This window comes from Ranitomeya variabilis, chromosome 4 (genome assembly GCF_051348905.1).
Source record: "Ranitomeya variabilis isolate aRanVar5 chromosome 4, aRanVar5.hap1, whole genome shotgun sequence".
Lineage (NCBI taxonomy): Eukaryota > Metazoa > Chordata > Amphibia > Anura > Dendrobatidae > Ranitomeya > Ranitomeya variabilis.
The window spans coordinates 391,828,343-391,853,885 of NC_135235.1; the positions used below are offsets into that span (position 1 = coordinate 391,828,343).

At 45.8% G+C, this 25,543-nt stretch overlaps 1 protein-coding gene across 2 annotated transcripts in view; it reads left to right on the forward strand.

Moving 5' to 3' along the window:
• The window catches only part of LOC143767156 (uncharacterized), a 50,862-nt gene that overhangs the window by 9,010 nt on the left and 16,309 nt on the right, over positions 1-25,543 (forward strand). The window contains exons 2-4 of one of the 2 annotated variants that reach the window (XM_077255207.1): positions 12,478-12,600; positions 18,152-18,301; positions 18,371-18,497. In XM_077255207.1, coding sequence (XP_077111322.1) covers positions 12,523-12,600; positions 18,152-18,301; positions 18,371-18,497 — 355 coding nt within the window. In that variant the 5' untranslated portion in view covers positions 12,478-12,522. Of the gene's footprint in view, positions 1-12,477; positions 12,601-18,151; positions 18,302-18,370; positions 18,498-25,543 lie in introns of those variants that run through there. The other variant, XM_077255208.1, reaches the window with a different exon arrangement.

The window sequence follows — 25,543 nt, forward strand, 5'->3', positions numbered from 1 at the left end:
TCCAGAGGTACAGGGGTGTGGGATCGGACAGCGGGGGGCGCCGGACAGCACGGAGGGGAGAGGAAGGCAGCGGAGGACATAACGGAGGGGAGGAAAGACTGACTGACGGCGGCCATGGCCGATGATATTACATAGTTATTAAGGTTGAAGGAAGACTTTAAGTCCATCTAGTTCAACCCATAGCCTAACATGCCCTAACATGTTGATCCAGGGGAAGGCAAAAAAAAACCATGTGGTAAGAGTAAGCTCCACATTGGGGAAAAAAATTCCTTCCCGACCCCACATACGGCAATCAGACTAGTTCCCTGGATCAACGCCCTATCAAAGAATCTAATATATACCATATGTAACATTATACTTTTCCAGGAAGGTATCCAGTCCCCTCTTAAATTTAAGTAATGAATCACTCATTAGAACATCATACGGCAGAGAGTTCCATAGTCTCACTGCTCTTACAGTAAAGAATCCGCGTCTGTTATTATGCTTAAACCTTTTTTCCTCCAGACGTAGAGGATGCCCCCTTGTCCCTGTCACCGGTCTATGATTAAAAAGATCATCAGAAAGGTCTTTGTACTGTCCCCTCATATATTTATACATTAACATAAGATCACCCCTTAGCCTTCGTTTTTCCAAACTAAATAGCCCCAAGTGTAATAACCTATCTTGGTATTGCAGACCCCCCAGTCCTCTAATAACCTTGGTCGCTCTTCTCTGCACCCGCTCCAGTTCAGCTACGTCTTTCTTATACACTGGAGACCAGAACTGTGCACAGTATTCTAAGTGTGGTCGAACTAGTGACTTGTATAGAGGTAAAATTATGTTCTCCTCATGAGCATCTATGCCTCTTTTAATGCATCCCATTATTTTATTTGCCTTTGTAGCAGCTGTCTGACACTGGCCACTGAATATGAGTTTGTCATCCACCTATACACCCAGGTCTTTTTCATTGACGGTTTTGCCCAGAGTTTTAGAATTAAGCACATAGTTATACATCTTATTACTACCCAAGTGCATGACCTTAAATTTATCCCCATTAAAGCTCATTTGCCATTTATCAGCCCAAGCTTCTAGTTTACATAAATCATCCTGTAATATAAAATTGTCCTCCTCTGTATTGATTACCCTGCAGAGTTTAGTGTCATCTGCAAATATTGAAATTCTACTCTGAATGCCCCCTACAAGGTCATTAATAAATATGTTAAAAAGAAGAGGGCCTAATACTGACCCCTGTGGTACCCCACTGCTAACCGCGACCCAGTCCGAATGTGCTCCATTAATAACCACCCTTTGTTTCCTATCCCTGAGCCAGCTCTCAATCCACTTACACATATTTTCCCCTATCCCCATTATTCTCATTTTATGTAACAACCTTTTGTGTGGCACCGTATCAAAAGCTTTTGAAAAGTCCATATACACTACATCCACTGGGTTCCCTTGGTCCAGTCCGAAACTTACCTCTTCATAGAAGCTGATCAAATTAGTCTGACATGATCGGTCCCTAGTAAACCCGTGCTGATACTGGGTCATGAGGTTATTCCTCTTCAGATACTCCAGTATAGCATCCCTTAGAATGCCCTCCAGGATTTTACCCACAGTAGAGGTTAAACTTACTGGCCTGTAAATTCCGAGTTCAGTTTTTGTCCTCATTTTGAATATTGGCACCACATTTGCTATACGCCAGTCCTGTGGTACAGACCCTGTTATTATGGACTCTTTAAAGATTAAAAATAATGGTCTATCAATGACTGTACTTAGTTCCTGCAGTACTCGGGGGTGTATCCCATCCGGGCCCGGAGATTTGTCAATTTTAGTGATTTTTAGACCCCGCCGTACTTCCTGCTGGGTTAAGCAGGTAACCTTTAATTGGGAATTTTTATCACTAGTCATATTGGCTGCCATGGGATTTTCTTTTGTAAATACTGATGAAAAAAAGTCATTTAGCATATTGGCTTTTTCCTCATCCTCATCCACCATTTCACCCAGACTATTTTTAAGGGGGCCAACACTATCATTTTTTAGTTTCTTACTATTTATGTAGTTAAAGAATATTTTGGGATTATTTTTGCTCTCTCTGGCAATGAGTCTCTCTGTCTCAATCTTTGCTGCCTTGATTTGCTTTTTACAGAATTTATTTAATTTTTTGTATTTATTTAATGCCTCCTCACTACCTACTTCCTTTAATTCTCTAAATGCTTTCTTTTTGTCCCTTATTGCGCCCCTTACAGCTCTATTTAGCCATATTGGTTTCCTCCTATTTCTAGTATGTTTATTCCCATACGGTATATACTGTGCACAGGTCCTATCCATGATGCTAATAAACGTCTCCCATTTTCTTTGTGTACTTTTATGCCTCAGGATATCGTCCCAGTTAATTGCACCAAGATCCTCTCTCATCCGTTGGAAATTTGCCCTCCTGAAGTTTAGTGTCCTTGTCACCCCTCTACTACACATCTTATTAAAGGAGACATGAAAACTTATTATTTTGTGATCACTATTCCCCAAATGACCCCCAACCCTTATATTTGATATGCGGTCTGGCCTGTTGGTTAATATTAGGTCTAGCAGTAGCCCCCTCCTTGTTGGGTCCTGAACCAGTTGTGAAAGATAATTGTCTCTCATAGTTGTCAAAAACTGATTACCTTTGCTGGAACTGCAGGTTTCTGTTCCCCAATCTATTTCAGGGTAGTTGAAGTCCCCCATAATAATGACTTCTCCTTGAGTCGCAGCTTCATCTATTTGCTTTACGAGGATATTCTCCATTGCTTCTATTATTTTTGGAGATTTATAACAAACCCCTATCAGTAATTTATTATTTTTTCCCCCTCCCCTTAGGGACTCTACATTTTCATTACATTCACCTATATTATCACGCAGGATGGGTTTTAAGGTCGATTTTACATACAGACACACCCCATCCCCTCGCTTATCTGTACGGTCATTTCTGAACAGACTATAGTCCTGCAAGTTAACAGCCAGTCATGGCTCTCATCCAGCCATGTTTCAGATATCCCCACCATGTCATAATTATGCTCCAACAACATTAATTCTAATTCGTCCATTTTGTTGGCGAGGCTTCTGGCATTAGTATACATGCACTTGATGTTCCTCTCTGTACCTCTATTCTTTCTTAAATTACTAACTGTTCTAACCCCACCCCCCCATGCCACCGCCACCCCCAACTTCCTTATTTGTGCCCAGGTCTCTATCTGCACTATCTTCCCCTCCTATAAAATGAATACCCTCCCCCCCAATCCCTAGTTTAAACACTCCTCCAACCTTCTAGCCATTTTCTCCCCCAGCACAGCTGCACCTTCCCCATTGAGGTGCAGCCCGTCCCTAGCGTAGAGCCTGTAGCCAACTGAGAAGTAGGCCCAGTTCTGCAGGAACCCAAACCCCTCCTTCCTACACCAATTCTTGAGCCACTTATTAACCTCCCTAATCTCCCGTTGCCTCTCTGGCGTGGCACGTGGTACAGGCAGTATTTCGGAAAATACCACGTTGGAGGTCCTTGCTTTCAGCTTGCAGCCTAATTCCCTGAAATCATCTTTAAGGACCTTCCACCTACCTCTAACTTTGTCATTTGTGCCAATGTGCACCATGACCGCTGGGTCCTCACCAGCCCCTCCCTATAACCTGTCAACCCGATCAGCGATGTGTTGGATTCGAGCGCCAGGTAGGCAGCACACCGTCCGACGATCCCTGTCTTTGTGACAGATTGCCCTATCTGTTCCCCTGATAATTGAGTCCCCCACTACCAGCACCTGTCTGGCCTGCCCTGCTCTCCTATTTCCCTCCTTACTGGAGCAGTCACTCCTCCGGCTTTCAGAGGACATGCCTGGCTGCAGCAGTGCTACCCCTGTACTGGCACCCCCCTCATCTGCCAACTTAGCAAACTTATTGGGGTGTGCCAGATCAGGACTAGCCTCCCTGGCACTCTTCCCTCTACCCCGCCTTCTATCTGTCACCCAGCTAACTGCCTCACTGTCCTGCAGCTCCATCCTACCATCCCCCCCCTCATCTATCCCATTGAGCGTCTGCTCAGTGAGCAGAAGACTCCTCTCCATATTGTCTATGGATCTCAGTGTTGCCAGCTGCACATTTAGATCCAGAATCTGGGCTTCCAAATGCACAACGTGCTCACATCTCGCACAGCAGTATGCACCCTCGACCGGCTGATCAAGGACTGCATACATGTGGCAAGATGTGCACTGGATGGCATTAACAATAGTGGAGCACATTTCCTAATGGGGATTGCACCACACAAACGTTAATTAAAAATAAATACAAAGTATTAATAAACAAAAAAACAACAAAAAAAAAACAGAGCAATTCCTCCCTTGGAAACTCCCTGATTCCAAAGTCACTGAATCACAAGTCACACTTACCGCCGTCCACACTTACACTCAGGTCACACTCAGCTCGCTCACACTCGCTATGCTGAAGATTTATAGTTTTTTTTTTTTTTTTCTCTCTATTTCCCTTCAACAACAAGCCACCTTGCTGTTCAAGTACACTTTCCAAAAAGGACTTGAGCCCCAAACAGCTGCCCCTTATAAACCCTTGATTATGACCGCCCACCCTAAGTTAACCCCTTGTGAATATAGCTACTCCCAATTCAGCAACTCACACAAATTCACACAGGTATTTGTTAAAGGCCTTCCAAATACCTCTTCACTGAATCACAAGTCACACTTGCCGCCGTCCACACTTACGCTCAGGTCACACTCAGCTCGCTCACACTCGCTATGCTGAAGATTTATAGATTTATTTTTTTTTTTCTCTCTCTCTCTATTTCCCTTCAACAACAAGCCACCTTGCTTTTCAAATGCATCGGCCATGGCTGGATTGTAATATTTCACCAAGTTTCATTGGTGAAATATTACAAATTGCTCTGATTGGCTGTTTCACTTTCAACAGCCAGTCAGAGCGATCGTTGCCCCGTGGGGGAAAAGCCACCCCCCCGGGCTGAAGTACCACTCCCCCTGTCCCTGCAGATCGGGTGAAATTGGAGTTAACCCTTTCACCCAATCTGCAGGGACACGATCCCTCCATGACGCCACATAGGCGTCACAGGTTGGATTGGCACCGACTTTCATGACGCCTACATGGCGTCACAGGTCGGGAAGGGGTTAAAGGGAACCTGTCACCCCCAAAATCGACGTTGAGCTAAGCCCACCAGCATCAGGGTCTTATCTACAGCATTCTGGAATGCTGTAGATAAGCCCCCGATGTATCCTGAAAGATGAGAAAAAAAGGTTAGATTATACTCACCCAGGGGCGGTCCTGCTGCGGTCCAATCCGATGGGTGTCGCGGTCCGGTCCAGGGCTTCCCATCTTCTTACGATGACGTCCTCTTCTTCTTCATGCTGCGGCTCCGGAGCAGGCGTACTTTGTCTGCCCTGTTGAGGGCAGAGCCAAGTACTGCAGTGCGCAGGCGCCTGGCCTCTCTGACCTTTCCCGACGCCTGCGCACTGCAGTACTTTGCTCTGCCCTCAACAGGGCAGACAAAGTACGCCTGCGCCGGAGCCGCAGCGTGAAGACAAGAAGAGGACGTTATCGTAAGAAGATGGGAGGCCCCGGACCGGACCGCGACGCCAATCGTACCGGACCGCAGCGGGACCGCCCCTGGGTGAGTATAATCTAACCTCTTTTTCTTATCTTTCAGGCTATATCGGGGGCTTATCTAAAGCATTACAGAATGCCATAGATAAGCCCCTGATGCTGGTGGGCTTAGCTCATCGTCGATTTTTGGGGGTGACAGGTTCCCTTTAAAGGGACTCTGTTATCTGAATTTGGAGGGAACAATTTTCAGCCATAGAGGCGGGGTTTTCGGCTGTTTGATTCACCCTTTCCTTACCCGCTGGCTGCATGCTGGCTGCAATATTGGATTGAAGTTAATTCTCTGTCCTCCATAGTACACGCCTGCGCAAGGTCTTCCCGCCTCTCAGCGGTACACGCTACCGCTTCCATTCCCAGGGATGCTGTGTGTGAAGGACCTGCGATGACGTCGCGGTCACGTGACCGTGACGTCATCGCAGGTCCTGCACACAAAGCATCTAGAGGAACGGAAGCCGCTGAGGAGATCGGCTGTCTTCGGAAGGTGAGAATAACCATTTTTTTTATTTTTTTTAATTATTTTTAACATTCTATCTTTTACTATTGATGCTGCATAGGCTGCATCAATAGTAAAAAGTTGGTCACACTTGTCAAGCACTATGTTTGACAAGTGTGACCAACCTGTCAATCAGTCAATTACGCTTGCAAAACGCTAGTTTTTAGCGGGAATATGCTTGCCAATTCCGCATGCGATATACCCGCGGCAGGAGTTGCAGAATTGCCGCAGAAATTTCCGCGACAATTCTGCGACGTGCGCACTTAGCCTAAAACGACTGCATGAGAGCTCTGGGACCGCGTGTGCTGACACCGCTGGAACAGCGCCGGCATGGCAGTAAGCCATAATATTAATATTTTTTTTTTCTTAAATTTTAATGGGGTCAAACATTTAGTTTGAGAGCAGTGATACCAAACTCAAAAACACAGAGGGCCAAAATGAAAAGCTTGCAGAAAGTCGTGGGCCAACCTTTATAATTTTTTAAAAATGTCTTCAATTGAGGAAGTTTTCCCATTTCATTAAATATGATGATGGACTTTTTCGAATGTAATCAAAATTAAAGGGGTTGTCCCACAAAGTACATTTTAATTAGTAGATCTTAGAATAAAATATTGTAATATAATATGCTTTTTACTGCTCTTGCATAACATATTACCCAATGGCGTAATTTAAATTTGTATTAACAGTTTAAAAATCCTTGAATAGTACAGATAATAAAGTATGATGCAAACAAAAGTGCTCCCAAACACAGTATGATACCCCCACAGAGAATTCCTCCACATGCACGGTATGGTGACCCTACTGTACACCTCTCCCTCAGTCCCAACGACAAAGAATGGTGACCCCATCACAGTATGATTTTCCAACTGTAATCCTCACACAGCCCTCCATACTGTATAATGGCTACAAAAGGTGCTCCATACAGTATAACAGGGCTATTCATTGCCTTCCATAAATTATGGTCCCACATAGTGCTCCATACAGTATAATGGCCCCTCATAGTGCTCCATACAATATAATGAGCCCTACACTATGCTCCATACAGTATAATGCTCCCCACATAGTGATCCATACATTATATTGGTACTACACAGTGCTCCATACAGTATAATGGGCCCAACACTATTCTCCATACAGTATAATGCTCCCCACATAGTGATGCATACTGTAACAACTCTGCTGGCATCACGGCATGGCCTCTCATCTCTCACACTATCTTACCCACTGCTCCAGGCCATGATGTGGTTTCTGTTTCATGCCAGCTGCATATTCTGTGTCTCTGCATGCTTCCTGGCTGTGTGCATAGGGGGCCGGCGCCTGAACTCTCTGGATCTTATAGGAATCAGGTGCTAATCTGTCATCTGTCTAATCTGTTCCTGACAAATTGCCAGGAGGCCTCCAGTATTTAGTGCAGTTCTACCCAGTGGACTGGGCCTGTGCAATGTGTTAGCTCAGTTTGTGTTTAGCTGCTGAGTTTGCCAGGCCTTGCTCTGAGTTACTCCCTCTCTGGAGGCTTTTCTCTGTGCTATTGCCTTGGTCTTGTTGTCCGCCCTCCAGGAGGCAGAATATCCTGGTCCCTGTGTCTTTGTCCTTGTTTCTTGTCTTGTTCCATTTCCTTGTCTGAATTTAGTCTTATCTCGGTCTCCTTGTCTGTGGCTTCCTTCCCTGCTGTGTCTTTCCTCGTGTTCTCAGTCTGCTTACACTCCGCACTCTTGCGGCTCTGCCTGCTCTGTACCTTTGTGGCTTTACCTCTTCTCCGCACTCCTGCAGTTCTGCTCCTTTCTACTCTGCTTATCTTCTGCTGCTGAAGTTATCCCTTGCTGCAGCTCCTCTCCACATTCCTTGTGGCTCCGCTCTGCTTTGCTGCAGAAACCTCTCGCTGCAGCTCCTCTCCGTATTCCTTGTGGTTCTGCTCTGCTTAGCTTTTGTTGCTACACTATCTCTTGCTGCTCTACCATTCCTATCCGCAGCCTTGCGGTTCTCTTCCTGTGTGAACAGGTCCCAACCTGTTCCTTCATTCTCCTTTCCTTCTGGCTTGTTTCCGTACCTACATCTCCTGTGTGAACAGGTCCCAACCTGTTCCTTCATACCTCATTCCTTTCTGCTTGTTTCCTTTCCTGCACCTCCTGTGTGAACAGGTCCCTACCTGTTCCTTCATATTTCATATCCGTTCCTGCACCTCCTGTGTGTTCCTCCACACTACATATCCATACCTGCACCTCCAGTGTGAACAGGTCCCTACCTGTTCCTTCATAAACCACATCAACCAGTCCTGTGTTCTCTGCCGTGCCTTCCAATCCAGTGTTCCTGCCGTGCCTTCCAGTCCTGTGTTCCTGCCGTCCTAGCCAGTCCTGTGTTTCCTGCCGTCCCTGCCAGTCCTGTTTACCTGCCAGCCCTGTGTTCTCTGCCGTGTCTCTGCCAGCCCTGTGTTCTCTGCCGTGTCTCTGCCAGCCCTGTGTCTCAGCTGTGCCAGCCTACTCGTCTGAGTTTCAGCCGTGCTCTTCTGCCAGTCCTGCCTGATGCCCGCACCAATCCTGGTGTTCCTGTCTCCCAAGTGGGATCAGCAGCCACAGCCCGACACCACCCTGGAGTAGCACCTGGCAGCTGCCTGCTGCACAAGCCTGACCTCACCATCAGGGGCTCCAGTGAAAACCCAGACAGCTGTCATAGTCACGCCCCTTCCAGGGTAGTCTGGTTTGTGGCACAGTGGGGCCACAAATCCCCCGAGCTCACGCCCACCAGTCAGGGCGTGAGCGTGACACATACATTATATTGGCACCACATAGTCTTCCATACAGTATAACAGCCCCACATTTAAAAAAAATACTGTGCTCGTTCTCCCGCTGCTCCTGTCTCTTCATGGTGTCTTCAGATCCTCTGCACATCTTGGTACAGCGGACACGTTGTAATGACTTCATCGCTTCTGCCTTTCTGAGATGTCAGATGCAGAGTTGGAATGATGGCAGAGGGAGCAGCAGCTGACACTCCCTCCTTCGTCATTGCTATCAACTGTATGGGCATCCAAGATGTCTCTATAGATGACAGTGCGATGCTGGGCGGGGGCCCCGACTGTCGTTGCGGGCCAAATATACTCACCCTGGGGGCCAGGTTTGGCCAGTAGGCTAGAGTTTTATATATGTGCCCTAAAGTGTAATTTTAGTTTTACTTTTTATTTCATAAATTGATACTACACATGAAAATAAGCAACTTTGTGATATATCATCAGAGATGCCTGCTTCTTTCTCTATCAGAATTGATCAGTCATTATCAACATTCTCGATTCTGAGGTAAAATCTGTATTCAGTGAAGACAGACCTTCCCATTACTGAGAGAGGAGATGGCGGCTTCTACATATACAATTCTATAGGATGGAGGAGCTAGCGTCAGAGCTCCTCTTTCCTCCCGTCTACATATAATCTCATCAATAGAAGCCGCCATCTCCTCTCTCAGTAATGGGAAAGTGTCTTCACCGAATACAGATTTTACCTCAGAATTGAGAATTTTTAAAAATGACTGATCAATTCTGACAGAGAAAGAAGTAGACTTCTCTGATAAGATATATCACAAAGTTGCTTATTTTTACTATTTAATCATGAAGTAAAAATTAAAGGAACGGTTACTCTTCTAAGGCACATATGGCAAACTCTAGCCTGCTGGTCAAATCTGGCAACCAGGGTGAGTATATTTGGCCCCCAACGCTGGTCCCCCAAGTATATTTGGTCCACAACACCAGGCAGGCCCCCTAGCGTTCATAGTAGATGGTGATTTTTGCTGTACACAGCAGTGCTGAAGCACTGATCTGTGTGACATTGGCGAACGGGCAGTCGCAGATCCAATTCTCCTAAAGGGAATACTAAATAAAGTAAAAAAATAAAATAAAATCATCGACCTTTGGCCCCATTAATATTAAAGCACAAACCCCACACATATTTGATATTGCTGTTTTCATTAATGTCCGATTGAAAATATAAAATAAATTAGTCTTGTTGGTAATTGGCATAATGAGAAAAAAATCAAAACTCCCGAATTAAGTTTTTTTTGGTTGCCACAACGTTGCAATAAGAGGTGATCAAAACATTATATCTACCCCAAAATGGTATCAATAAAAACATCAGCTCAGGGCACAAACAATAAGCCTTCACTCAGCCCCAGATCCCGAAAAATGAGAAGGTTATTGGTCTCGGAAAATCGTGATAATTTCTAAAAAAAAATTTGCAACGCTTAAATACCGTATATACTCGAGTATAAGCCGAGATTTTCAGCCCAAATTTTTGGGCTGAAAGTGCCCCTCTCGGCTTATACTCGAGTCACGGTCGGTCGGCGGTGGGGTCGGCGGGTGAGGGGGAGAGAGCGTGTCGCATACTCACCTAGTCCCGGCGCTCCTGGCGCTCCCCCTGCCCGTCCCACGGTCTTTGGTGCTGCAGCTCGTCCCCTGTTCAGCGGTCACGTGGGACCGCTCATTAGAGAAATGAATATGGACTCCACTCCCATAGGGGTGGAGCCGCAAATTCATTCCTCTAATCAGCGGTAACGGTGACTGCTGACAGAGGAAGAGGCTGCGGCACCCGGAGACCAGCTGTCCGGGAGAAGGAGCCAGGGACGCCGGGAGCAGGTAAGTATGTCATAGTTACCTGTCCGCGTTCCACATGCCGGGCGCCGCTCTGTCTTCGCGTCCTCTTGTTCTGACTGTGCAGGTCAGAGGGCGCGATGACGCATATAGTGTGCGCGCCGCCCTCTGCCTGAACAGTCAGTGCAGAGAGACGCCGGGACGGGATGCTGAGGAGCTGCAAGCAAGAGAGGCGAGTATGTGTTGTTTTTTTTTATTGCAGCAGCAGCAGCATTGTATATTGCACAGATTTATGTGGAGTATCTATGGGGCAACGGTGCAGAGCATTATATATATGGCACAGCTTTATGTGGAGCATCTATGGGGCCATAATCAAAGGTGCAGAGCACTATATATGGCACAGCTATCTATGGGGCCATAATCAAAGGTGCAGAGCATTATATATGGCACAGCTTTATGTGGAGCATCTATGGGGCCATAATCAAAGGTGCAGAGCACTATATATGGCACAGCTATCTATGGGGCCATAATCAAAGGTGCAGAGCATTATATATGGCACAGCTATCTATGGGGCCATAATCAAAGGTGCAGGGCATTATATATGGCACAGCTATCTATGGGGCCATAATCAAAGGTGCAGGGCATTATATATGGCACAGCTATCTATGGGGCTATAATCAAAGGTGCAGGGCATTGTATATGGCACAGCTATCTATGGGGCCATAATCAAAGGTGCAGGGCATTGTATATGGCACAGCTATCTATGGGGCCATAATCAAAGGTGCAGAGCATTATATATGGCACAGCTATCTATGGGGCCATAATCAAAGGTGCAGAGCATTGTATATCGCACAGCTATCTATGGGGCCATAATCAAAGGTGCAGAGCATTGTATATGGCACAGCTATCTATGGGGCCATAATCAAAGGTGCAGAGCATTGTATATGGCACAGCTTTCTATGGAGCATCTATGGGGCCATAATGAACTGTGCAGAGCATTATATATGGGGCAGCGTTATGTGGAGCGTCTATGGGGCCATACTGAACGGTGCAGAGCATTGTATATATGGCACAGCTTTATGTGGAGCATCTATGGGGCCATAATGAACGGTGCAGAGCATTATATGTGGCACAGCTTTATGTGGAGCATCTATGGGGCCATAATGAACGGTATGGAGCATCTATTTTTAATTTTGAAATTCACCAGTAGCTGCTGCATTTTCCACCCTAGGCTTATACTCGAGTCAATAAGTTTTCCCAGTTTTTTGTGGCAAAATTAGGGGGGTCGGCTTATACTCGGGTCGGCTTATACTCGAGTATATATACGGTAAATAAAAAACGTTTGGAATATGCATACCCGTACTGACCTGGGGAATCATATTGGCAAGTCAGTTTTACCATATATTGAACATGGCAAACAAATTGTGGAATTGCACTTATTTTTGCAATTTCACCACACCTGGATTTTTTTTTCCTGTTTTCCAGTAAATTATGAGGTTGGTTCAGTAATCAACTGTGTGGATGATTCAATGGTGTCATTCAAAAGTACAATTTGTCCTATAAAAAAAAAGCCCCTCACATGGCCATATTGACAGTAAAATAAAAAAAGTTATAGCTCTGGGAATAATTGGAGGAAAAAATGAAAATTGAAAATCACTTGTGGGTCACCATCTAGCAATATCGTTGTCTTGTCGGTTCCATATCTAGATTTACGACCTCTTATCTCCTATATCACGACGGCCACCACCAATATTCCTCATGTCCTTGTTCTGTTGATTGATGCACTTTCTTTTCGTAGATCACGAAGGAAACAAATTCACAAAGTTCATCCGATAAATGGAAGATGAAGACCAACATGAGGAAGATGACCAGGAGTATATTAAGCCTCAGTTTGGAGATCATCTACCTGCTGACTGGAGAGGTGCATTATTTAGGGAATTGCATCACTTGATATCAGTAATATCTGGTTTTAATTTTGTATGTTTTTGCCCATAACACATCTATTTGCACTAAGATTTCTGCTTAAAGGTTTTGTGCCAAGACCTGTTGTTCATGTCTAGCAGCGCTGTGCCAAGCTGGCCGGTCTAAACTCATTTCCAGTTATGTTCCTTGACCAAATCTTTAAGGTTTATTTTCTCTGAAGTGCTCTGGCGTTTTTTGCGGGACGAGTTGTAGTTTTGAATTACATCATTACTTTGTACTTATTATGTACATAGTTTTTATTACTTTAATGGCGTAAAAAAAATTGTTCTATGTCACCTTTTTGCAAAACTTTCACTTTTTTAAATTCATGCTTTTGTTGGAGCTGCGTGTGGCTTTGTAATTTGTTTGCAAAACTTTAGGTTTCACTGGTATAATTTTTGGGGTACATCCAACATTTTGATCTATTTTTCTCATTGCAAATCTTTTTTTTTTTGGGGGGGGGGGAGGGTGCTGTCGAAAATTATGATATCTGGGTATATGTATAAAATATACATTTTTTTCTCTCTCTCTCTCTCTCTATATATATATATATATATATATATATATATATAGCATCGTGAATACTCGCTAATCCCACCCCCTGCACAGTAGCTCCGCCCCCACCACATTACCACAGATAATCCCGCCTCCCACCACATTACCACACATAATCCCACCCCCCACCCCATTACCACACATAATCCCGCCCCCCCACCGCATTACCACAGATAATCCCTCCCTCCACCACATTACCACACACAATCCCACCCCCCACCACATTACCACACATAATCCTGCCCCCCGCCACATCACCACACAATCCCGCCCCCCCACATTACCAGATAATCCTGCCCCCCACCACATTACATAATCCCACCCCCCCACCAAATTACCACACATAATACCGCCCTCCCACCACATCACCACACATAATCCCGCCCCCCACCACATTACCACACAATCCTACCCTCCACCACATTACCACACATAATCCCGCCCCACCACATTACCACAGATAATCGCGTCCCCACCACATTACCACACATAATCCCACCCCCCACCACATCACCACACATAATCCCGCCCCCCCACCACATTACCACAGATAATCCCGCCCCCCACCACATTACCACACATAATCCCGCCCCTCACCACATTACCACACATAGTCCCGCCCCCACCACATTACCACACATAATCCCGCCCCCCACCACATCACCACACATAATCCCGCCCCCTACCACATCACCACACATAATCCCGCCCCCCACCACATTACCACAGATAATCCCACCCCCACCACATAACCACACATAATCCCGCCCCCCACCACATTACCACAGATAATCCCGCCCCCATCACATTACCACACATAATCCCGCCCCCCACCACATTACCACACATAATCCCGACCCCCCACCACATCACAACACATAATCCCGCCCCCACCACATCACCATACATAATCCCACCCCCCACTACACATAATCCCGCCCCCCACCACATCACCACACATAATCCTGCCTCCCCACCACATTACCACAGATAATCCCACCCCCCACCACATTACCACACATAATCCCGCCCCCACCACATTACCACACATAATCCCGCCCTCCCACCACATCACCACACATAATCCCGCCCCCCACCACATTACCACACATAATCCTGCCCCCCACCACATTACCACACATAATCCCACCCCCCACCACATTACCACAGATAATCCTGCCCCCTCACCACATTACCACACATAATCCCGCCCCCACCACATTACCACACATAATCCCACCACATCACCACACATAATCCCGCCCCCACATTACCACAGATAATCCCGCCCCCACCACATTACCACACATAATCCCGCCCCCACCACATTACTACACATAATCCCGCCCCCCCACATTACCACACGAGGCTCCGTCCCCACACATTACCACACGAGGCTCTGTCCCCACACATTACCACACGAGGCTCCGTCCCCACACATTACCACACGAGGCTCCATCCCCACACATTACCACACGAGGCTCTGTCCTCACACATTAACACACGAGGCTCCGTCCCTCCACATTAACACACGAGGCTTCGTCCCCACACATTACCACACGAGGCTCCGTCCTCACACATTACCACACGAGGGTTCCCACACTTCATTTTAAGTTAATTTACCACCTGCATAAGAGCTATTGAATGTTGTCATTATTTACTTTAGTTTAATCACCAGCAGCGTTAATTAGATAGCAATGAGCGTGCCGAGCGTTAGCTGGCTGGAAACAGCTAGTATAATATATGAATGAAATATTCCAGCTGTAAATCTTTATTCATTACATAGTCGAATGTGTTGAGAACAATAAAACCTAAAAATGATCAACGTAAATCACAACTAATATCCCACGGAGGTCTGGAGTTGGAATGATGCTCAAACTCAAAGTGGAAAATGAAGTTACAGGCTGATCCAACTTCAGTGGAAATCCCTCAAGACAAGGAAATGATGGTCAGTAGTGTGTGTGGCCTCCACGTGCCTGTATCACCTCCCTACAATGCCTGGGCATGCTCCTGATGAGGCGGCAGATGGTCTCCTGAGGGATCTTCTCCCAGACCTGGACTAAAGCATCCGCCAACTCTTGGAAGTCTGTAGTGCAACGTGACTTTGGTGGATGGTGCGAGACATGATGTCCCAGATGTGTTCAATCGGATTCAGATCTGGGGAACGGGCGGGCCAGTCCATAGCTTCAATGCCTTCATCTTGCAGGAACTGCTGACACACTCCAGCCACATGAGGTCTGGCATTGTCCTGCATTAGGAGGAACCCAGGGCCAACCGCACCAGCATATGGTCTCACAAGGGGTCTGAGGATCTCATCTCGGTACCTAATGGCAGTCAGGCTACCTCTGGCGAGCACATGGAGGGCTGTGCGGCTCTCCAAATAAATGTCACCCCACACCATTACTGACCCACTGCCAAACCGGTCATGCTGAAGTATGTTGCAGGCAGCAGATCGCTCTCCACGGCGTCTCCAGACTCTGTCACGTCTGTCACATGTGCTCAGTGTGAACCTGCTTTCATCTGTGAAGAGCACAGGCTGCCGGTGGCGAATTTGCCAATCCTGGTGTTCTGTGGCAAATACCAAGCACCCTGCACGATGTTGGGCTGTGAGCACAACCCCCATCTGTGGACGTCGGGCACTGAGATCATCCTCATGGAGTCGGTTTCTAACCGTTTGTGCAGACACATGCACATTTGTGGCCTGCTGGAGGTAATTTTGCAGGGCTTTGGCAGTGCTCCTCCTATTCCTCCTTGCACAAAGGCTGAGGTAGCGGTCCTGCTGCTGGGTTGTTGCCCTCCTACGGCCCCCTCCACGTCTCCTGGTAGCGCCTCCAGCCTCTGGACACTACGCTGACAGACACAGCAAACCTTCTTGCCACAGCTCGCATTGATGTGCCATCCTGGATGAGCCGCACTACCTGAGCCACTTGTATGGGTTGCAGAGTCCATCCCATGCTACCACGAGTGTGAAAGCACAACCAACATTCAAAAGTGACCAAAACATCAGCCAGAAAGCATTGGTACTGAGATGTGGTCTGTGGTCCCCACCTGCAGAACCATTCCTCTATTGAGTGTGTGTGTGTGTGTGTGCGTGTGTATATATATATATATATATATATATATATATATATATATATATATATATATATACATATATACATATATATATATATATTTACAGCATTCATTGTGCGGATTTAAATTAATAACCTTATTTTTATAGATCGGACTTTTGTAGAGACTGTGATACTGAATTTTTTTTTTGTTTGATTGTTTTCTTTAAGTTTTGTATGATAAAATGGAAATGGTTTAACATTTATTTTTTTAAACACAATGTTTTTCTTTTTTACTTAGTTTTCTTAGGATGTTTGAACCTGTGATCGGTATTGCAGTGTATAATAATAATAATAATAATAATAATAATAAACATGACATGGGTACACAGTAGTACAAACATGGGGCGGCTTAGCATCCCGTGACTGCCACTGGTGCTTGCAGCCGGCACTTCCCTGTGCTTAGCTGGGCTAAGCTTGTGAGCCCCCTGTCTAGACCCGGAACCGCATCATAATGTGTATACCTCACAGAACTTTTACACAGGGCTATGCACTCTGTATAGCAGATTAGCATAAACTGCGACCTGAGGGCCACATCCGGCAGACAATCCAAGACCTGAAACAGTGGCCCATGGGCCTCAGGATGCAGACAGCAGTGAATACTTTGGTGAAGGATGGGGCCACCGGCTCCACTTTTCACCAATCAGAATGTGAGAGATAAGTTGCAAATGCGTCATTTCATCATGCTGCTGCTGAGACTCAGTGCTCAGAAGACAGGAGCAGAGTGCTAGGAAAATGGAAGCAAGCTGGGTATGTGGTGTTTTTTTTGTGTGTATGAAATATTTGTATGTACATAGGAGGCTATATGGGGCTCACGCTGTATATATGGAGGTTGTGTTAGGAGTTCGTACTGTATATAATGAGTCTATGTGGGGGCTCCTGCTCTATATAGAAGGCTATGTGGGGGCTCATGCTGCATGTAGGAGGCTATATTGGGGGCTCAGCCTCCTATATACAGTGTATGTGAGGTCTCATACTGTATATAGGGGCTGTGTGGGGGCTTAAACTGTATATAGGATGCTATGTGGGGCTCATACATACGGGGCTGTGTGTGGGATCATACTGTATATAGGGGATGTCAGCATGCTTAATTCTGCGAAAAATTAAGTGATATAATTATAATATTAACATATTAATTAACATTGAGCAGAATTAATTTCAGTCTATTAGTTCAGCCCTCCACCACAGTCACGGTCTCTCATGGGGGCCCTTGGGAAAATTAATTGCCCACCCCTGCTGTATAGGGATTGAAGCGTCATTTTTACAAAAGATCTGTCATTAAAATACTGTCAGAAAGGCACCACTAGGGAAAGATGTCAAGTCACTTGATTTTGTACATTGAGAAAGGTACGGCATCGAAACACATTGGTGTGAATAAAAAAATCTTGCTTATACTCTTCGTATCTCATCCTTTCCGTGAGCTGAGCCCACATATTGTCATATTCTCCACTTTATCAAACTGCTATTTGGACAATACTGTCCTCCAGCAATGGGCTACAGCACATCAGGCTTCTACAGGTGTTGTGTCCTTACACAACCCTTATAGGTGAGCGCTACCATCACCCTCACCCCCATTTTGTTACTTACGGTACTGCCATACCTGTGCTCGTTTGTCCCAGTTCTTCCCAAGCCAATTTTGATGACCTTTAGGCTATATGATTGTTGATAATCCAATCATCAAAGATCCATTTACGGAACTATCAGTCTTATGAGTAGCCTGTTCACATGGGCTGGAGATTGCAAACCAACACTCTTGTGAAAGCTCGATGGGATCATTATTGACCTGGTTGAATGGGTCAGTTCGGCCTCTAAACTTATTTGACAAATCATCTTTTCTTGTAGGATTATGTTCCTGCCAAAAAATCCGGAAAGTCTGTAACAACCACCATCGATACCAAGGTCCAATATCGACGAAGCAAGACTCCTAGACAAAAAAATGAGCAAAAAATCCTAGGACTCACCAACAAGATAATTGAGCTGCTGACTGGAGAGGTGAGCGTTACTGGGAATACTGGGACATTATATCTGAGTGGGTAATGATTATGACCATTTCACTGTCAGGTTCCTGTAAGGTGTCAGGATGTCGCCGTGTATTTGTCCATGGAGGAGTGGGAGTATTTAAAAGGACACAAGGATCAGTACAAGGACGTCATGATGGAGAACTGCCAGACCCTCACATCTTCATCAGGTACAAGGAGATTAGATCATTGTGTGTGAACATGTATTTACATGTGCGTACGATGGAAATCACTGTCAATCTGACAGCGGCATTTAATGTGATTGCATCGGAAGCGCGTCACTAATCCCACCCATCGGCGCCCGTGTCACATGACTGCGGGGCGCTGATGGGTTGGCATGACAAACAGGGGTCTGCAAGAGACCCCTGTGGTTGTCATTGCTGGATTGTTATGAGTGCCGCACAGCGGTCTGTGCTCATAGCAAGTGAGCATTTCTGATACATACTCCGCACATCAATCTCACTTTATAACTGCCTACTCAGCTCTGTACTTTGGAATTGAATATGTAAAGCACAGTAGATGATAAAAGTCAGTTCGACGGCGTCTTTATGGTCAGACAATAGTCTGAAAATGAAGCTCAATAAGAATTCAATTTGCAGAGTGCAGCAGCCAAACCATCTCGATTGGGTGCAGGTCTGGTGACTGTGGAGGCCAGGTCATCTGGCGTAGCACCCCATCACTCTCCTTCTTGGTCAAATAGGCCTTACACAGCCTGGAGGTGTGTTTGGGGTCATTGTCCTGTTGAAAAATAAATGATGGTCCAACTAAACTCAAAGCAGATGGAATAGCATGCCGCTGCAACATGCTGTGGTAGCCATGCTGGTTCAGTATGCCTTCAATTTTGAATAAATCCCCAACAGTGTCACCAGCAAAGCACCCCCACATTATCACACCTCTTCCTCCATGCTTCACGGTGGGAACCAGGCATGTAGAGTCCATCCGTTCACCTTTTCTGCGTCGCAACAAAGACACGGTGGTTGGAACCAAAGATCTCAAATTTGGATTCATCACACCAAAGCACAGATTTCCACTGATCTAATTTCCATTCCTTGTGTTGTTTAGCTCAAACAAGTGTCTTCTGCTTGTTGCCTGTCCTTAGCAGTGGTTTCCTAGCAGCTATTTTACCATGAAGGCCTGCTGCACAAAGTCTCCTCTTAACAGTTGTTGTAGAGATGTGTCTGCTGCTAGAACTCTGTGTGGCATTGACCTGGTCTCTAATCTGAGCTGCTGTTAACCTGCAATTTCTGAGGCTGGTGACTCGGATAAACTTATCCTCAGAAGCAGAGGTGACTCTTGGTCTTCCTTTCCTGGGGCGGTCCTCATGTGAGCCAGTTTCTTTGTAGCGCTTGATGATTTTTGTGTCCTTTCAAAGTTTTCCCAATTTTTCGGACTGACTGACCTTCATTTCTTAAAGTAATGATGGCCATTCGTTTTTCTTTACTTAACTGCTTTTTTCTTGCCATAATACAAATTCTAACAGTTTATTCAGTAGGACTATCAGCTGTGTATCCACCAGACTTCTGCTCAACACAACTGATGGTCCCAACCCCATTTATAAAGCAAGAAATCCCACTTATTAAACCTGACAGGGCACACGTGTGAAGTGAAAACCATTTCCGATGACTACCTCTTGAAGCTCATCAAGAGAATGCCAAGAGTGTGCAAAGCAGTCATCAAAGCAAAAGGTGGCTACTTTGAAGAACCTAGAATATAAGACATATTTTCCGTTGTTTCACACTTTTTTGTTAAGTATATAATTCCACATGTGTTAATTCATAATTTTGATGCCTTCAGTGTGAATTTGCAATTTTCATAGTCATGAAAATACAGAAAAATCTTTAAATGAGGTGTGTCCAAACTTTTGGTCTGTACTGTATGCGTTATACATACTCCCTGCCAGAGCCCGTCCAGTTGGCACCGCCTCACTCGATACACTTGTATGGATCAAGGCCACGCCCCTAGTCGGTCATGCCCTCTGGATGCCCTTGTCACTAGATGGAGCCTCGCTCAATGCAAGTGTATGGAGCGAGACCAAGCCCACTGACCAGGAGTAAGTATAACTCATACATACCCTCCGGTCCCGTCTCAGAAATCCCTGAATCCCCTCAGCACACACCGTGTGCCTTGGGGGGATTCATAGGTCTGCAGTCACACAGAATGACATCAGTCTTATCGATTTGGACCGGACAGCCTTTTTAACCTCTTTTTGTGCCCTGGGCCTATTTGTCCAGGGATAGATTATTATGTCATCGCGATCTCCCATGCACCCCGGCTGTGTGTGGGCGATCGCCGCCGGATGTAAGCTGATTCTGACAGCTGACACCTGGCACTAAGTTCCAGGAGCGGTCACGCACCACTCCCGGCACTTTAACCCCTAAATGCTGCAAATGCAGCATTCCGGGAGCCGGCAGACGTGACGCGGGGTCCCAATCATTGCCATGGTGACCCGATGTCATCATAATGACATCCAGGTCATCAGAGCTAGCAAAGTGCATGATCAGCAACTTTCTCTGTCAGCACAGGGATGCTGCTTCATCTGCACGCTATACAAGCAATCAGCCTGCAAAAAATGATAGTCCCATAGTGGGACAAACAAAAAAAAAGTTTAAAAAATATTTTAAATTGTAAAAATATTTTTAAAAAATCTAAAATAATAAAAAAATCAAGATATTGTACCCATAAATATTTGTATGAAAAAATACAAACAGTAAAAGTACACATATTTAGTATCGCCGTGTCCGCAACGACTTGACCTATAAAACTGTCCCACTAGTTAATCCCTTTAGTGAACACCATATAACAAATAAGTAAAAAACAGTGCTTTATCACTGCTGAACAAAAAGTGGATTTAAAGAAAACCTGTCACCCCCAAAATCGATGGTGTGCTAAGCTCACCGGCATCAAGGGCTTATGTACAGCATTCTGTAATGCTGCAGATAAGCCCCCGATGTATCCTAAAAGATGAGTAAAAGAGGTTAGATTATACTCACCCAGAGGCGGTCCCGCTGCGGTCCGGGTCCGATGGGTGTCTCAGGTCCGGTCCAGGGCCTCCCATCTTCTTACGATGACGTCCTCTTCTTGTAATCACGCTGCGGCTCCGGCGCAGGCGTACTTTGTCTGCCCTGTTGAGGGCAGAGCAAAGTACTGCAGTGCGCAGGCGCCGGGAAATGTCAGAGAGGCCCGGCGCCTGCGCACTGCAGTACTTTGCTCCGCCCTCATAAGGGCAGACAAAGTACGCCTGCGCCGGAGCCGCAGCGTAAAAACCAGAAGAGGGCGTCATTTGAAGAAGATAGGAGGCGCTAGACCGCGACACCCATCGGACCGGACCAGCAGCGGGAACGCCCCTGGGTGAGTATAATATAACCTCTTTTTCTCATCTTTTAGGATACATCGGGGGCTTATCTGCAGCATTACAGAATGCTGTAGATAAGCCCCTGATGCTGGTGGGCTTACCTCACCCTCGATTTTGGGGGTGACAGGTTCCCTTTAAACGCGATCAAAAAGACGGATATAAATAAACCTGGTACCACTGAAAACGTCATCTTGTCCCACAAAAAAATCTGTCATACAGCTCCATCAGCGGAGAAATAAAAAAGTTATATCTCTCAGAATAAAGCAATGCAAATATAATTATTTTTTCTGTAAAGTAGTTTTTGTGTAAAAGGTCCAAAACAGAAAAACACAATATAAATGTGGTATCACTGTAATCGTACTGACAAGAAGAATAAAACTGCCTTATCAATTTCACCACACACGAAACGGCATAGCCCCCCCCCACCAAAAAACAACAACCCTGAATTGCTAGTTTTTGTTTGCTCTGCCAACCAAAAAAGTGATCAAAAAATTTCATGTTCTTGAAAATGGTAAAGTTATAGCTCTCAAAATGTTGACTTAGTCAGTTATACCGCGCAAGGAAAGGCATAAAAATAAATAAAACCAATTCTTCACCTGCTGTAGATTTTTTTTTTTTTAATTCTGCCTCCCAAAGATCGCAGTAAGACTCGGTGCACATTTATCCTGCACTTGCATCGGGGTTTCCGTTTAAATCTCTGAAATACCTGATTCAAACGGAACCCCTGGAGGAAGATTCCCTTTAGTGAGGCAGATGGAGGCACTGTGGATGCCATATGACCTGTGATCCGGCGGTGTCCGTCTTTTTAGGATTGCATAAAAGTGCCGTCGGCCACAGTTTTGTGAACTTCTGAAAACCACCATTGAACAGAGGCCAGTCAGAGTCCAGAGTAAGTCTGCTATTTCATCTTAGTGAATTTTTGCCTTGGGGGTTTCATCTGTCACGTCACTCAGAGATTTAGATGGAAACAACAAAGTAAGTGCTCAGCATAGAGCGCCGGATAAATGTGATCCCAAACGTTATGTAAAATGTTCCAAATAAAAGCTTCAACTCAGTCCACAAAAAAACCAAGTCCACACTTAGGTCTGTCATCTGTTAATGAAAATATGGTGGGCTGCCACATTACTGGCAGCATGAAGGCTCTGGAAAAGGGAAATGGCTCCTCACCCGCCTAAAGAAATTCAGCAAATTCTGCACTCCCAAATCCAAATGCCCTCCTCCCTTCTGAGCCCCACAGTGTGCCTAAACCAAATATAGCGTCCACATTTCGCATTTCTGAAGCGATGAGAGCCTGCCTAACTTACAGCTGCATGCCTCTAGAAGCACGGGCTGGTCATAAGGTACTGGTTACTACAATGGTAGTTTGCAATTTTCTCTTGGCAACATTCGTTGCTGCTTGTTTCTGGAAAATACCCATGGAGTCAAAATCGTCACTACACCTGTAGATAAATTTCCCAAGAGGCATAATTTCCAAAATGGGGTCACTTGAGGGGGATTCTACTCTTCTAGCAATTAGGCGCTCTGTATATGGAGTCAGCAAACTGTTCTAGGATCATCTGCGCTTCAGGAGGCAATTAGCGCTCCGTTCCTCCCGAGTCTCTCCGTATGGCTGACCGTGACGTCATCTAAGGTCCTTAGTTCAATGCATTCTTAAGAACGGAGGCCGCCGCTTGCACCACTGAGAGCCGGGGCCGTCGGAGGGTAAGTATATCCTATATTTTTTATTTTATTCTCTTTTTATACATGAATATGGATCCCAGGGCCTGAAGGAGAGTCTCCTCTCCTCCAGACCCTGGGAACCCTCCAGGACCGCTCCCTGCACACGCCGTACCCGGCGTATAAGACGACCCCCGACTTTTGAGATGATTTTCAGGGGTTAAAAAGTCGTCTTATACGCCGGAAATACGGTAGTTATTTTTTCTTCACTGCCCAATGGTATACAATTCTGTGACACAGCCGTGGTGTCAATATGATCACTGCACGCCTAGTTGAATTTATTGAGAAGTGTGGTTTGTAAAATGGGGTCACTTATGGGGGGTTCTGCTTTGCTGTCACCTCATGGGCTCTCCCAGTGGGTCATAGCACCTGCAAACCATAACAGTAAAATCTGGTGCTCCTTGCCTTCTGAGCTTTGCACTGTGCCTGAAAAATATTTCCCGATTACATGTAGGGTATTGGCGCACTCAGGAAAAAATGGACCTCGGTTTGTTGTAAAACAAATTCCTATTAGCCCTTAGAAAAATTAATAACTTGGGGCTAAAACAACATTTTAGTGGTAAAAAAATGTAATTTATTCTTTCTTCACCGCTCAATGGTATAGAGTTCTGTGAGGGACATGTGGTGTCAATATGATCACTTCACCCCTAGAAGAATTTATTGGGGAGTGTAATTTGTAAAATGAGTTCACATATAGGGGTTTCTGTTGTTGTGGCCACCTCAGCGGCTCTGCCAATGTGACATGGCACCCTCAAACCATTACAGCAAAATCTGAACTCCAATATGCCTCAAAAGGGTAATCGGCGTACTCAGAAGAAATTGCACTACAAATTGTATGGTTCAATTTATCATGTAACCCTTATAAGATGCAAAATTTGGGGCTAAAATAAATTTTTTGTGAGGAAAATGTGGTTTTATTATTTTCACGACTCAACGTTATAAACTTCTGTGAAGCACCTGGGGGTTCAAGGTGCTCACCACACATCTTAGTCCATTCCTTGAGAGGTCTAGTATCCAAAATGGGGTCATTTGTGGGAGATTTCCACTTGTTAGGCACATCAGGGTCTCTCCATATGGGACATGATGTCCACTAATGATTCCAGGAAATTTTACATTCAAAAAGTCCAATGACGCTCCTTCCCTTCCGAGCCCTGCTGTGTGCCCATACAGTAGTTTTCTCCCTCATATTGGGTACCAGGAGAAATTGCACAACAAATTGTGTGGTGAAATTTCTCCTGTTGCCCTTATGTAAAGGCAACCTTTAGGGGCTAAAACATATTTGTGGGGAAATAAATTTTTCTAGGTCATCCCTCCTGACAGCACTATGGAGGTCGTCCTTCTTACTTCTTATCCTTTCTGGGACAGGAAATGAGAGGTTAAAAGGACCCTCACATCCGTATCTTGGTGTTTTTCCTGTCCCAGTGAAGATAGGAACGACGAGAGAAGAGCGTCATACCTGGTGGATCGGGGCACCCAGCATCTCCCTTCCCGCTGTCAAGATGTCTGGTTGACACCCCACAGGGGGGGGGGTCCCTCTGCCTACTTGGTGAGTGCTGCTCCCGTGCTGCGAGAGGCTTCCGCTGCTAGGAGGCTCTCTGCTCCGGCGTCTTCCAGTGGTGTTATCACTGCGGGCCAGTCAGAGCATTTTCGGGTCACGGTCAGCGTGCATTCCATGATGGAACGCAGGAAGTATCCAGATGAAGCAAGTATCCTAGCGGCACTTCGCCTGAGGGTATTGTATAAATAGGGTACCAATCGTCTGCAGGGCTGTCCTACTGTATGGTTGAGCATGGAGGAACTTGCCAAAGCTGAGGTTACAACTGAGCAAGGCCAGGAGCACGTGAGTCGGGGGTTGGTGTAGATACCCACTGACAGCCCCTTACCCCACACATAGAAACACGTGGCATATACCCTGTGTATTCTAGGGGGGAGCATCCACCTCTGCAGCACCTAAAAGGGACGGCAAGAAAGCGAGGAAGTGTAGAAGATTTGCTGTCTGCAACACTAAGCTACCGGACACCTGGCTAAAACACTTATGTGAGTCTTGCACCTCCAAAGTCATCAGGGAGGAGCAATCATCTCTGTTGTCAGATATGAGGTCCGTTATCAGAGCAGAGGTCCAGGCCTCTATCTCAGGGCTTACCCAGA